This window comes from Chaetodon trifascialis, chromosome 5 (genome assembly GCF_039877785.1).
Source record: "Chaetodon trifascialis isolate fChaTrf1 chromosome 5, fChaTrf1.hap1, whole genome shotgun sequence".
In the NCBI taxonomy this organism is placed as follows: Eukaryota; Metazoa; Chordata; class Actinopteri; order Chaetodontiformes; family Chaetodontidae; genus Chaetodon; species Chaetodon trifascialis.
The window spans coordinates 12,369,383-12,384,148 of record NC_092060.1 but is presented as its reverse complement, the minus strand read 5'-3'; the positions used below and the strand labels follow the sequence as shown (position 1 = coordinate 12,384,148).

At 40.3% G+C, this 14,766-nt stretch overlaps 1 protein-coding gene across 1 annotated transcript; it reads left to right on the top strand.

Moving 5' to 3' along the window:
* Window positions 1-548: 548 nt before the first annotated feature.
* rnf44 (ring finger protein 44) lies at window positions 549-13,283 on the top strand. The gene is given in 12 exon segments (XM_070962163.1): window positions 549-680; window positions 4,230-4,422; window positions 5,700-5,922; window positions 6,124-6,291; window positions 6,748-6,921; window positions 7,066-7,227; window positions 8,310-8,378; window positions 8,380-8,426; window positions 8,673-8,760; window positions 10,656-10,777; window positions 10,881-10,980; window positions 11,098-13,283. Coding segments are annotated over 11 exon segments (1,323 nt in total). The 5' UTR covers window positions 549-680; window positions 4,230-4,315; the 3' UTR covers window positions 11,161-13,283.
* The last annotated feature ends 1,483 nt before the right edge of the window (window positions 13,284-14,766 follow it).

The following is a 14,766-nucleotide window of genomic DNA, read 5'->3' as shown; positions in this document are numbered from 1 at the left end:
GATGCCATTCTACGTGGTGACAACTTTTACTATTGATACTTTAAATAAATTTTGCAGGCAATAACTTCTGTAATTTTCGTTAATACACCGATGAATGCAGGACATTTACTTTACACTGTGGCATTACTACTTCCACTTTAATTAATACTCTAAGCACTTTTTTATAATTTGTTGTTGTTGTTGTTGTTGTTGTTGTTGTTGTTGTTGTTGTTGTTTGTCGTTGTCTAGTTTTCGCTTAATTCCCTGAATACAAATGAACTCTTTTCAGAGGCGACCCTGAACTTTCGAGTCAGACTGACACACTTCTTTCTGTCCATTACGGTAAAAATGGCAGCATGGCGTGTGCTCTCTGCTCTGGAAATACGCAGAAATGGGGGTGTAACAGGGAACTGCAGAAACCCAAAACAACCGTGGGGCTGGATTCTCATCTCCAAATCCCAAAAGTGTCCATTATGGAAATAATCTTGAGGGTTGCGAAACCATAAACCTGCGTAATATTCGGAGATAATGTGGTGGTAATGCGCGAGTCTAACGTTTAGCACCTTTTTTACAGCAGTGGTGAAATCCACGGAATGTTCCACACGGGAACAGCTGACCATAGGATGCCGCACTTAGCCTAACGAGATGTGAACATTACAAGGAAAATATCAGTGATCAGATGTTTGCATATTAACAATCAGGTAACCACACTCCTCCTCTTTTATTGCTTTGTCTCGGTTGAGTTTTGGAGATTTGCGGTGCGTGCTTACAGGAGGCGGTTAGACGGGTTATTAGGGTTGTCATCCTGCTCAACCTCCAGCCCCTCCTTGTTTTGCTGCTACCGAGAGCGATGTTGTAATGTTTACATTTAGTCTATGTTGCATACCACTGCTGCTCTCCTTAATCAGCTTTTCATTAGGTGCATACTTCTGGGTGCATTCAAAAGACTAGCTATGCTCCAATGCTTTGCTTCAAAGCTTTCAAAACAGACAGATATTATTTATTAACTCCTACTGGACAAATTGGGCCTGATATGTAGCTTAAAAAGGCCTGATGAAGCTCCTCAAGTGCAGCATCACATGCCGTTTTTTGCAGCTTCATTCGCTGCCCTTCAAAAATATCGCATATAAGCCGATGAAGGATGTTTCTCCCTCGATCATGCAAGTGCAATATTACATAACTGGGTAGCTGGGTCGTCTACAGCACACTGTGGCCTCAAGTGAGAGTCAAAACAGACTGTGGGCCACAGTAGAGCTGTAGACCTTGAGACAGTGTCTTATACAAAATAAACACTTAATCTAATTGATTAAAATAAAATTTTACTTTTTGCCAAAATTAATAAAGTGATGACTAATGTTTTTTTTTTTTTTTTTTTTTGAGGTGAGACAGGTTGACATAAGGGAGAGGGTTTAGTTGGGAAATCCCCAAACTTTTCTGGCCAGTGATGCTGAAATGGATAAATATTAGAACGAGTTTCTCATTTGGGAAGAGGTTGACCTTTTCTGATTATTTTAATGATTGTCAGTGATGGAATAATTAGATCATTTACTTAAGAAAAAAGTAACACTATACATAATAGATATAACATTGTAAGTAAAGGTCTTGAATTCAGGATTTTGCTGAAGTAAAACCACAAGAGTATTAATGTCAGTGTTAAAGAATATTACTGGATCATTATGACTTATGCATGCATATGTACTTTAATGTAGTGTGCATGGGTTGAGGTGGAGCTACATTTTAATTGATTTATATACTATCGGGTAGTTTAATCTATAATAATACATCATATTGTATAAATCGATTTAGAATGTGAAATCTTCGCTTCAAAAATGACCACCTGTTACATTAATGTAGTCAAGTCAAAAAGTGCAATTTGTCCCCCAGAAATATAGTATAGAGTAGCACCAAGGGGAAATACTCAAGTAAAGTACAAGTACCTCAAAATTGCACTTAAGTAGACTAGATGTACCTAGTTACTTTCCACTCCTGGTGACTACTATTTCAAAAACATTTGTGTAGATAGCAAGATAAAAGTCAGGGCTGGGAAAATAAGGTGACTAGGCTACTATTATGTTTTTACAAGTTTTGGTGACCCTGCAACCCCTCAGACAGCCTTTTGTTTATAAGCTACAAGCAACAACAGGAACTGCTTGTTTTGATACATTGTAGCAAAGGCTGTCTGGATGTCTACTGTCTGTGTTTGCTGCGCGCTGATAGGGCACTCCGAAAAGGGGGCGTGGTTTCGCCATAACAATGCTTTTCAAGGAACACACGCGCCAAGGAATGTTTTCTATCGTTGAATAGCGAACGTTAGCTTTTCTCACGTTAATCAGTTTTGCCTGCTCAGGTGAACGCTGCAGTTAACGGACATTGTTCGGTTTCTGGAGAAAACGGATAACGTTACCCAATGCAGCAGTAGGAAGCGTGTGTTAGCTGGCTAGCGTTAGCAGGCTAATAGCTCCGTCCGACATTGTCAGAAATCTGTTGGAAGAAACAGCAGTCGACTTATAGCTGGGTAGCGTTAACGTTACTTTCCGTCGGGTCATGGTAGTCTGTTGGAGGAGGTTACATACAAGGGTAATTTGATGGGACGCAACATTTCGGAGGTTGAAACACCTGCCATCTCCCCTTCTCACCGAGCAAGTCAAGTCGCTCAGAAAGTAAGATGTGGATTCTGTTGCTAGCCAACTCACATAGCTAAACCTTTCCACAGTACTGGTCTCTGTCTGTAGTGTAACAGGTCACATGGGTAGATTGTGCAGTGATATTTGAGCAAATGTCCTAACTGTGTACTAGCTACTTGCCAACAGCAGCTACCTGCAGCTGGTGAGTCCTGCTCTGCTTGGACAAAGCGTTAGCCTAGCTTGGCTAAAGTTAGCTGCTCTCCTTCAGCAGGGGACGTCGAATTTGCCCTGGCAACGAGAAACCAACGGTTGCCACAACGATAATGTTGCTCATTTTCGCAGTGATGTGTGCGGGACTTTACGTGACACGTGTAGGGCACGGTATAACGGTACGGTGGCCTCCTTAATTGCATAGTAGCTAGCGGTCCCGCTTGCCTGCCACATCTTTTGTTGTTGCTTTGTCTTTTGAGCACATGGCTTTCGTGTTTTTGTTCAGGCAGGCTACAGCGACCCCTATTTCTCCCTGTCCCCGAAAATGCCGCATTAATTACGCTGTCACTTACACACTTCTAACTTCACTGTATTGAAGCATTCGGGTTAAACTCGGCACATGTAACGGTGAATGTGTATAGCCGAAATGAGAAACGTTTGTGACTTTTCCCTTTATTAGAAATAAGTTAAATTTAGTTATCAGTGGCCTAGATCTTTATCAGTCTAAACAGGCCCCTGCAGCAGACGTTAGGTTTGTCTGTAGTTACTAATAACACTGCCTCATGTCTGAAAACACGTATGGACCTTTTCCAAGTGTATGTTTCAATAATACATCGTAATTGAATGTCTAACAGGGATCTTAGAGCAAGTGAATATGAATTTCAGTACAAATATTTAAGTCTTTTACAAATGCCCACACTCATCATGGGAGGAAAATGTTACCTCGTAACTTGGGTGAAATATTCTTGCAGACAGACAGTATGTTGATATCTAAAGATAATGTTTGCGTTACTCATCATGAAGATAAATATCTGATGCATTTGCCTAATAGTGTCATTGTACTCTGTTCCATATGCAAAAAAATCTAAGAAGCCTGATTAAGATCAGTGAAACCAACATATAGCAGTGGCATGAATGATCTCAACAAAAACAGTGGCAGATGCTTCATATATGCTTTAGTAAAATATGAAGTCACTTTTTTTCAGTACTCTCGAATATGAGTGTCTTATATTCATAATTCAAGCAGATTTGCAGTTAACTTAAAGTTGCATTTGAGAAAATGTAGAGAACAATGTAGAGACTTTGTCAAACAATGCAAATTTGCTATTATTGCAACCCCAAATTTATTAACATATAATTATGTAATTCATTTTTACAACATAACATCCCATTGTCTGTGTGGTGGAACAGATCTGAAAATCTTGGTGGATTTTTCATATAGGGTGTTGCAATGTGACTGTACAAATTTCACTTGATATCTGGTATGGTTCTGTAAGAGGGCAGCCACCATAATATTTACCTCATGACTATCCATGACGACTAGACTGTGTGCTCAGTTGATAGTTTAAAATATAAATGAGCTCTCTCTGTAGCATAAGAAACAGGGTTCTGAATTTGTTAATTGTGTTTTTGCAGGGTTAAGACAATCAGAGGCAACATACAAGTGCCTCCGCTGTACGGTATCCTTTCCCAGAGTGTGACTCGTCTGCACGACGTCACCAATGCGACCATGGGAAATAGCAGTAAATAGGCTGCCACCAACAGCCCCCTTAAACCCGAGGAGGTTCCTTGGAGAGCCCTGCAACGCCCCAGTGCATCTCAGGAGAAGGTAAAAACTGTGTTTCTGCCAGAATTTTTTCACAAATACAAAATATATTTCATTTATTTTGTGTCTGTCTAACTTAAAAGTATTAAGATTGGAATGCTTTCAGCATCAATCAAATGTCAGCTTTTTGTGTGACTCACGGTGCCTTCCCACAGGCAAAAAAGGAAAAGCAAATGCATCTTTTCTTTTCCCTGAATTTAAATTTAAACGACAATGCACTTGTTAGAGCTAGAGACAGAGACAATCTGTGTTCGTCATCAGATGTAATCATCACGTCACACATTTTTTGAAGTGCAAATGTGGCATATATTGTTGAAATATTTTGATAGAGTTTGACCATGATATTTTGGATGACAACACATTTAACTGTTGAATACAAAACCCAAGGGGTATGAGTGTAGATACCATTTCACATTTGCTTGGGCTGAATTATCCAACCTGTTAACAGGTTGTGCAATCGATTTTTTTTTTGTCTGTTGGGCATAAAGCACTGTCTCTGCCGTGACATGTTAAAGGGTCTCCAGTCGAATCTCCTTCATTAGGAACATTAGAACCTCAAGTTCCAGTTTATTGTTGCCTGCAATGTATTTCCCAGCTTCTATCCAGCTAAACTACATATTGACTCATTACAGTAAGGCTGATTTGCTACATTCTGTCTATGCAAGTAATTAGGGGTATATGCCCCAATAGCGTAATAAGAAGTTTAATTTTTTATTTTGAATGTTTTCTTTTCACCAAGTTAGTTGTTTATACTATTTGTGTGAAATATGATGACATTTGTTTGCACTATTTTGTGACTTAATTGTAATTCAATTTCCAAGTTGCATGTGCACAATTATTATTTTAATGAAAAATAACATTTCAATAAATTTCTATCTGTGTATGGATTGTTACATTTTGTTTTTTAAAGTTAGAAAGAAATGTTTAAGTCAGGCTGATGTTGCCTTATACATAAAATAATGACCCCACTCTCGCCCATGCATTAAGTCACAGTTCATTAATTGAACACTGGAATCAGATCAGGACTCAGTATCGACAGGTATCAGATTGGAACTGAAAAATGTAGATCTGTGCATCCCTAGTATATATGCCTTATATATCATTATATATCTTAGATATCACATATTTAAGGCAGATTTTCTATGTGGAAAAAAAATTAAGCAGTTGAGATGCTTTTTTTAGGAAATAGCATGCAGTACATCTACTGGATGAGAGTCTGTTTATAGGCATAATGTATTGAATTATTAGAATTTTTACATTATTTTTCTATGATGTTACAGCCCACCAGTGAGACGCCAGTGGGGGAGACGAGACAGACCTGTACTGCACAGTTCCCTGGTCCAGGATGAGAACTTCCATCATCTGCTTTTCTCCCAGCATCACCAACAGGTTCCTTTAGATGAGTCCAGACAATACAGTCACACCAGCACACCACCACGCATGCTTCACCCTGCTGCTCACCTGCCCCAGCAGAGCCCCATCATGGTGGATCTACACGACCAGGTAATAACAGAATGCGGAGATGAGTGAAGAAGTTGTGAGCATTTATTTAACCTGATTTTAGGTCTTGTGTTCCTCAGTAATGTGCAGATTTAGCATGAGGTGTGGTGTATATAATGAGTTATTTTGGGGAGAAAGGCTTCTGTTTTCGTCAGATTGTGAAGTCACCCATCTTTTCCCCTGCCCCACTTCTTTCCTTACAAGATGCACCAGGGATCAGTTCCAATATCATACACTGTTACGACGGTGACGACACACGGATTTCCCATCCACACCGGGCAGCCCCTTCCAGGGTGCAACACTCAGCAGCTCCCAGCATGCTCGGTAATGTTCAGCGGACAGCTCTCTCTGCTCTGCTGCCTTCCTCCTCCTGTGAGTTTGAAAAGGAAGAGCCCAAATGTCAGTGGCATCCATGTAGCACACCATACCAGCCATGCAATCTGTCACTGCTCATGACTAACAAATAAGCTGCTGTTGTTACTGTGCAGGACTTATGATTGATGTTAGCACAAATATTCTGACAGTTAAGCAACATGAAATATGATTCTGTTGTCCGTTTAGTTTATTTGTGATGACCTCAGAATGATTAGTGTGGTGTTGTGGCAATACTGTCAATGCTGTGGTTTTATGTAATGCATCGCTTCTGTTCACTACATGCTTACAACATGCTGTCATTAGAACTGCCTTACTGCAAATACAAGGATTTGCTTTGGTTAGGTGGATGCTTCTAAAGTGTTGAATTTGATTTTGACATAAGTAAAATAAAAACAAGAAATTTCTCTCACATAAATTTATGTTGATTTTTGTGTTTATTTTTCGTCTCCTCAGCTCATACAGGCATGTACCATGCAGCATATGCCAGTGTCTTATCAAGCCTTTCCACCCCTGATCTCCAGCGAACATTTTGTATTGCACCCAACCCCATCTGTACCCCCCCACCAGCCGCCGCACCTTACTCCTTTGAGCCAGTTTGTCCCTTTACAGCCTCAACACCCACGCATGGTGAGTAGTCGATATTGTACTCTTATTTATCAAAGAACACAGTACAGTGAATGCAAAGCGTAAACACTAATTTGATAATATGCATACATATGTCAGATCCAACAACAGCAACAACCTTTTCTGCACATCTCTCTGTCTGCTCAGCCTCTACAGAGGGTAGAGAACGAAGTTGACCTAAGAGGGGACCAGCACCCATTAGGGACCTTCTCCTACCCTCCCTCTCATCACCCACCAGCGCTGCCTCCTTCTCTGCCCTTACAGTATCTTCCTCAAGAGCCTCTGCATCAGGAGCTTCCCTTTGGAGTGGTAAGATGGCATCTGAGACATTTTCAGACCTTTATTTCACAGGGAAATTGACAGTGCCCTTACCACCCATGCTGTATTAATTGAATTAATTATACGATTAGGAATTATTGTTAAATACAGCTGGAAAGTACTCAACAAAATGTCAGATAATAACAGATAATTGCAGCCTGCTGGTTTTCCTTCATGCTTTGTAAAGCGGTTAATGAATTGCATCCCATGTGGTTTTAAAAAGGTCTTAAATTTAACTTTGAGAACCCACAGAAACCCTGAGTACAACTACATTCTCATACTGCAAGTGGGTGCATATAAGCAGGGTTTCGTAGGACGAGTAAAGCTATATTTAAATTGACCTTTCACAGTATAATTTTTTACCTGTTGAACACGGCTCTCACTAATAACGCTAATTGTTATATTGCATTGCAGTAACTGCTTGATGTATCATTAATGATATTTTTTCCACTTGCACTTTTCTTGTGATAGGTTGAGATGTCTTTAAAAGGTTTATGAAGCGAATTAATTTTGGAAGAATAAAGAATTAGGTGTTCTGATTTATTCAGGAAGCTAAATGGCTTTTTGAGTACAAGATGGACAAACATTTGACAGGGAGGAAGTGAAAAGTTGATACTGACAAAGCAAACACATCATGTTAAATCCAAAATCTGTTTATCTTGCTCTCACCTTCACTGGAATCTATCAAAGTTTTAATAATATGAGTCTTTGGAGTCTTTTGTGTCAAAGTTTGGCAGTTTAGGCAAACTCTAATTTGTCTTTTTCATTTGTATGGCGGCATTTTAACAGTTGTAGAAATAGGTATAATGTAAGCTCTGACTTTGAAATTGTTATCCCACCTGAAGTGTTTTCTTAAGGGTTGTGTCACATTACTGGAAATCTGTCCTTGCATGTGCTGTTCTTAAAGGATTTTCCTCCCCTTGCTCACCAAGAATTTCTCACTTTTTCCTAACCAATGTCCTGACTTTTCTTAAACTTGCTGTTCTTATAAAGTGAAATGGAAGAAGATAGTTCTCTTTGATCACAGACTTCTGTTTTACACACTTCCTTTAATCTCTGTGTTTTCTCCTCAGCCATATCCCCACATGCTGCCCCGGCGAGTGAGTGGACAGAGATACCGGTTGCAGCAACCTCCCCCCCCCCCCTCCTCCCCCTCCATCTTACTACCCAGGCTTCCTCCCTTACTTCCTGTGAGTATCTGCAGTAAAGGCTGCCAACTTATGAAATATAGCAGCCTTAATCATATGGTTCTTGAATGTAAAATGCCTGATTTTACTAAGTTTTCTGCATTTCCGCTTTGAGTGAAGAGGCCGGACAGACACAGTGATTAACTCTGGGTCCCACTCAGTGCCGGGATTTGCAGCATGCTGCTTACGGTCACAGTGAAGCTGGTTGTGTTGATGGTTGCTCAACAAGTTGTGTCTCTCTCTGCTCAGGTCAATGCTTCCTGTGCCTCCAGCAGCAGTGGGCCCAGCCATCAGTCTAGATTTGGATGTGGATGATGTGGAGATGGAGAACTATGAGGTTAGTGTGGTGATTTTTCACATGTTGAATATACAGTCTATACCAAAGGATTGGAGCTCGCCATTAGTTCAGTCATAAGTGTTCAGTCCATCCTAATTCACTGGAAATAACGCTGAATTTCATGTAATGATGCTAATGGTTGTCCTTAATTTCAAAAATGTTGAAATTACTAATACATTAGTGTGCACATCATTTTTTTTATTCATATAAAACTTGTTTTTAACTTAAAGTTCTTCTGCTTTCCTTCTTTAATACAATACAAGTAGCTGGCCATAACCTAAGCATGTGAAGAAAACTGAAATGTGAAATGTCTCTGGGAATGAATGAGTAAACCATGTACAATTTCAAAACAAAAGTCACTCAGCAGTCAGTATCAGTTCTTTTATAAAATAATTAAAAGAGCTGCTCCATCAGGTGACCACATCCAGGATCAGTTTGTGTACTGGCAGGTTTGACAGTCTCTGTTTGGTGGTCGGCTAATGTTTGGATCAGACCACATGAATCTAGCTCGATTTTGAGATGATTTTGTCGTGACCAACCAATTACTAGTGTTGTGGCCAATTGTGAACAACAATCGGGCATCAATATCTGTGTAGTGCGACATGCTAAACGACCTGTAGTGCGGCATCTGGGACGACCCACGACACCCCGACCAAAAGACTGGCATGTCAGAATTTTTTGTTTTGACACATGTAGTGTGACATCTCCCACCACATGTTCCTGAGTGTTTACCAACAAGGGGCTCTCTCCAAAGGGGAGGAAGAGGAGGAGGGATGCATTGACCATTGTCAAAGACAAAAAAAAGTGAAAGTTGTGGTAACTGAACTCTTATGAAGTGGGGTTTAAAGTGTGGGCCAAACACAATGTGTGGGGACAATCTCTCTCACTGCTACATCCATATTTCGTGCATTGTGTGTAACAACAGCAATTCTGTGATGATTGTTGTTATTCTTCATGTCGAGCTCCCACTGCAAAACAGCATTTCAAACCTCAGCTACGTTGAGTCCAGTGTGTGATTGGAAAAGAGGCCGCGTCTGTCAGACAAAACGTTTCATTTGCTGCTCATAACATGAGCTGTGACTGTAGCATAGCTCTGAGTAGCTGGTGAAGTCCACTCATTTGCGGTTATTGAGATGCATTCTGCTTCTTTGAGGCTCTGTGTCACTTTAGGGTTTGAGCTTTCATAGAGCTGCAATCACTCTGTAAGTTAAGTGTGGCCTTGGTGGAAACTTTGGCTCCAGCGTGTTCATTAACCTCTGAAATCTGTCGTTGTCGACCACAGAAAATGGCCATGAGTCTCTGGATGCATATTCACCGATGCATCTTATTTCCTCAGCTCTCTGACTGGCTGAAGCTTTGCTGTTGTTGTGATTTGAGCTTTTCTGGGTGGTCATGAGCCAAATGGCTTCTCATGTGTGATGTTTTTCCCGTATTGTAGTTGACTGTCCGGCAGTATTTGCAAATTGTTTTGCGTTTGTTTCCTTTTCACCATTGTCAGTTCTTCAAATGTGAAAACCAAAATGCTGCCACATATCAGCTTTGAAAGCATCTTCAATTTCTTTTTCGTTATCGGCATGTTCATGGGTCATTTTCTTGTTGGGCTTATTTTTAACAGTGCTTGGCTTGCACACAAAGGATGATGGGAGTCTGTCTTCTTGGCTACTATGATTGCACCCTCTGCTGTTCAAACAAAGGCAATACAATTTTCGAGATAGATACAAGATGGTAAATAACCATGGTAGATAGCGTCACAATCCCACAGCATTGTGAGATTCGATATATCATTACATTCCTACTCATCTTTCCTTTTTCACTACATTATATCTCCAAGTTTGTAGGTGTGACAGAAATGTATTTGGTGGCACACGTCAGTTCCTTTTTCTCTCTCTCAAAAGGCATTACTGAATCTGGCAGAGAGGTTGGGTGAAGCCAAACCACGTGGACTCACTAAGGCAGATATAGAGCAACTTCCGTCCTACAGATTCAACTCAGAGAATCATCTATCTGAACAAACGCTGTAAGCCTTTCCCTCACCTTTTAATTAAACAAACCATTTGCGTTCAGTCAGTATAGATGTATCCACTGTATATCCAAGTAACTCTTTCCTTTCTTCCCCTCAGGTGTGTTGTGTGCTTTAGTGACTTTGAGTGTAGGCAGCTACTTCGGGTATTACCTTGTAACCACGAATTCCACGCAAAGTGTGTGGATAAATGGTTAAAGGTAAGTTGGTGCCAGTTCTACAAATTAAACCACAACATAGTGTTCTCATTGGTCTGTGTGAATATTGCGATGCACAGTGCTTAATGTCTTTGCTTTGCGCTTCCGCTTGACTTCCAGACTAATCGCACTTGTCCTATTTGCCGAGCGGATGCCTCGGACGTACACCGGGAGGTGGAGTGAGAACTGTGTCGATCTCTGAGTGCTGAACTGGAAAGCTGCACACACCAGAGTCTGCCCCAAAACTGGGGACACCTGCCACCCAACCTGCGTCCTCCAGTAAATATCGCTTACCCACCCACTACTCCTGCCCCTTCCTTGATAATAAGCAATCCAGGATTGTTTCTGGAGCCTATTGTACCTCTGCTGTGCTTCACTGTCCAAGTCTCATGAAACCCACTGCCTATCGCAGCCTATAGCCAGAGTTCTGGGATCGCCAGCCAGTTCTTTCTCTGCCCCCTTGTTGCAGATTCCAAAGATTTTCCCTACAAAGCATTATTTGCTGCTTTTGTTTACAGGGTTTCATTTTTATTTAGTGGATTTGGTTGTGGTGTTCATGAATAGTGGGAGTCTTGCATCGAAGAGGTGAGTCGGGAGCCTGGAGGATGAGAGGCTGGACACCTTGTGCAATTAGCAGAAAAATAATAGGAATACTTCAACATGGGTATCTGTGTTTGGAGGCAACGCCTGACCATCATAGATGCATGTTTGTGTAGGTGTTGGGCAAAGTGACTTGTTAATAATGTATGTTCTGCAATAATGTATTGATCATTTCAACAGTTTTACCCCCTATTTGTTTTAGATTTGCCAATGCTATTGTGAAAGTGTGACTTGTGGTTTATATGCAGATTCTGTTAAGCCTGAGGTTATGGACTGCGAGTGATGGGACATACTGTGGGGTATCTTCTACCCCAGATTATCCACTCTGGAACACAGATCTGTACAAAAGCAGTCATGGATTAATGGACTGCGTCTTTTCGAGGTCATCTGGCATAACTGCACAAGTGCTACATCCACCCTCCATGTCAGCATTGTTCCTCTGGCAAGTGTGTACGAGTGTGAGCATAGTGTGTGTGTGTGTGTGTGTGTGTGTGTGTGTGTGTGTGTGTGTGTGTGTGTGTGTGTGTGTGTGTGTGTGTGTGTGTGTGTGTGTGTGTGTGTGTGTGTGTGTGTGTTTGTCCTGTTCACAGAGCCAATGCATTGTGTAACCACTGGATACAGGGCAGCATGCTAGGTTTTGCATGAACTGTTGATTCAGACTAGCAATATTTTAATCAAGCATTGCCACCAAAATTATCAAAATTTAAGAAAAAGAAGAGACAAAGAAGCATACTAAAAGAACTGCTTGCTTATTCAGAAAGCGCCATGAGGGATGACTAGCATGTGGTTCCACCCTGACTGCGTTTAAGGATGGGAGTCCTCGTCCGAAAGCTGTGCTGATGCCATAGAGCTCTGGAGGCCTGTGCAGAAAGCAATATGTGCAGTGAGTGGCGAGTTTTAAATGAACTTTCTTCCCCTTTTAGGAAGACTGGGCTTTTTATTTCTTTGTTTGTGAGCCAAATCCAATACACAGATATAGCCTATACTGTTCAAGATTTCAGATCTGCCTTCTTATGACCTTGACAAGCACAAACCTATTACTAATCCTGAAAATACTTTGTCATTTCCACTTGTTTTAAAAGTATGCCGTTTTTAAGAAAAGGTTTATTTATTGGTTTTATCTTCTAGAGAAAATACATTGAAGGAAACAGTAGGAGCACTAACAATGTGTATGGTATGTGTTATATTCTGGTAACTTGGTCAGGTCATTGTCTTAGGCCATGGTAATGGTGTTGTAAAAGAGCAACTGTATGTATAGCTTCAGCGTGAATGCTTTTAGATAAACGTTTGAAGACAGAAGAATGTTGAAAACCCTTGTAGAAGTCACTGGTGACGCTCCACGATACGCCAGCTGCCTGTATCCCACAGTGATCAGGGCAGGGTTCAAATGACACAGAGCTGGAGTGCTCAGTAGTGTAGAAACACTGTTAGACTTCTAGTTCCCTGCTTGTGTTCACACTTAAAAAAACAAACAAACAAAAAAAACAAAAAACACAAAAAAAACATACAGTTGGGGTGGGAGGGAAAAGAGCAACAAATGGACTTTTGCTTTGGATTCACTCTTGTCTCTTAACTGCCCCAGTAAGCACTAACAGGCAGTTGTAACCTTTGCTTTTATGTGTAAAGGGATCTTGCCTCTTTCTTTACTTTTGTTTAAGTGAATGTGAGTCTTTGATGTGTGTGCCACCTTCAAGAGAAAAAAAGAAGCCATTTTAATGAGTTAAACCCACAGCTTTGAGAATTAACCTATGTGTACATATCTATTCGCTGGCATATATTGTAAGTTAAAAAAAAAATCACTCAGGGCCTCTCGGTATAGAAAAATAAAGGAGAACAGTCCATTTCAGATGGAAAGGATGCCATGAAAAGGGTATATCTGAATTTAGTTTGGTCGTTTTCCTCAGACCATAAATAATTTAATGTAATCAATTATAATATTCTGTTTTGTCGGAAATAGTAGATATTACATCATTTAAAGACAGGCATGCAAGAAAAAAGATCAATAAATATGTTATAAGTATTCACTGAAAAGAGGCAATGTACACTGCAACTCATTACAAGTGTATTACTCAAACCTGTTTGACTTCTGTTCTTTTACTCGAACCATATGTTCAACATAGCGGTTGTGATCCCATTTCTAAATGTGCCGCGGCGCACACTATTCTACCTACTTCACTCCCAAATCTACTTCAGAGGTGTTTGCATGACTTTAAAAAAAAAAGTAAAACAAGTGTGTTATAGTGGAGGATATCTCAAAATCTGGTGGGGACCTATTTAATGGTGCACAATATGCATGCTTGTCAACCAGATCCCAACTGATTTTTAGCTCTAGTTGGCTTTGGGTTCTGGGGGTTTGGATCTTAACGCTCAGCTGATAACTGCCATGCATTGTACTGCACACATTTGTAATAGAACTGAATGACTACAAGATTTTATTGCGCTAACTTCATTTTATAGGAAAAAAAGCTGGTCTTGAATCCAGAACTTCTTACATACATTGTGTTACTGTTATTGCCCTAACGACTGAAAATTACATGCTCTGAAACTACTGTAGTTTATCAAAAGCCATAGTGAAAAGGTGCTAGATGTTCTGCTTTTAGGTATGAAAACTCACTTGCGTGAATGCAATAGTTTGTCATGGATCCCATGTATTCTTAAAGCATGTTATACTAATACCCCTACACAATGTCAGTGAAAATCAATATAGTTTAAGGGATTAAAAAAAGAATAAAGTGTTGTCATACTTATTTCAGTGTAGTACTGTACCTGCCTATCAGGCTCTTGCTCAGTGTATCAATATCTTAAAATGTATTGTTCACATATAGATACCTTAATTCATGTTAATGTTAGCACTATTATTTTTTGGAGTAAATATTTAATTGACAGTATCCAGATACCCTATTAAATACAAGAACCTCCCATTAAGGCCTAGGTAATGAGGTCATTTTTAATGACAACTGAGAATAGAGTCTTGTAGTCTTTCTGTTAAGAGTTATTGAATAATCTCACAGCTTGTGTGGTGCAAAAATGTGTTCCAATAAGCAGCTAAAATTTATTTAGGATTTGTGATTGATTGCTCAGTAGACGCCATTTATTGTTTACCAATGACTTTTGCTGTGGTGGGATAGTGGTTTACTGTTCTTACTCTCCCTGGCCTCTAGGGGTCCTTGCCTGAACACCAGACTACCC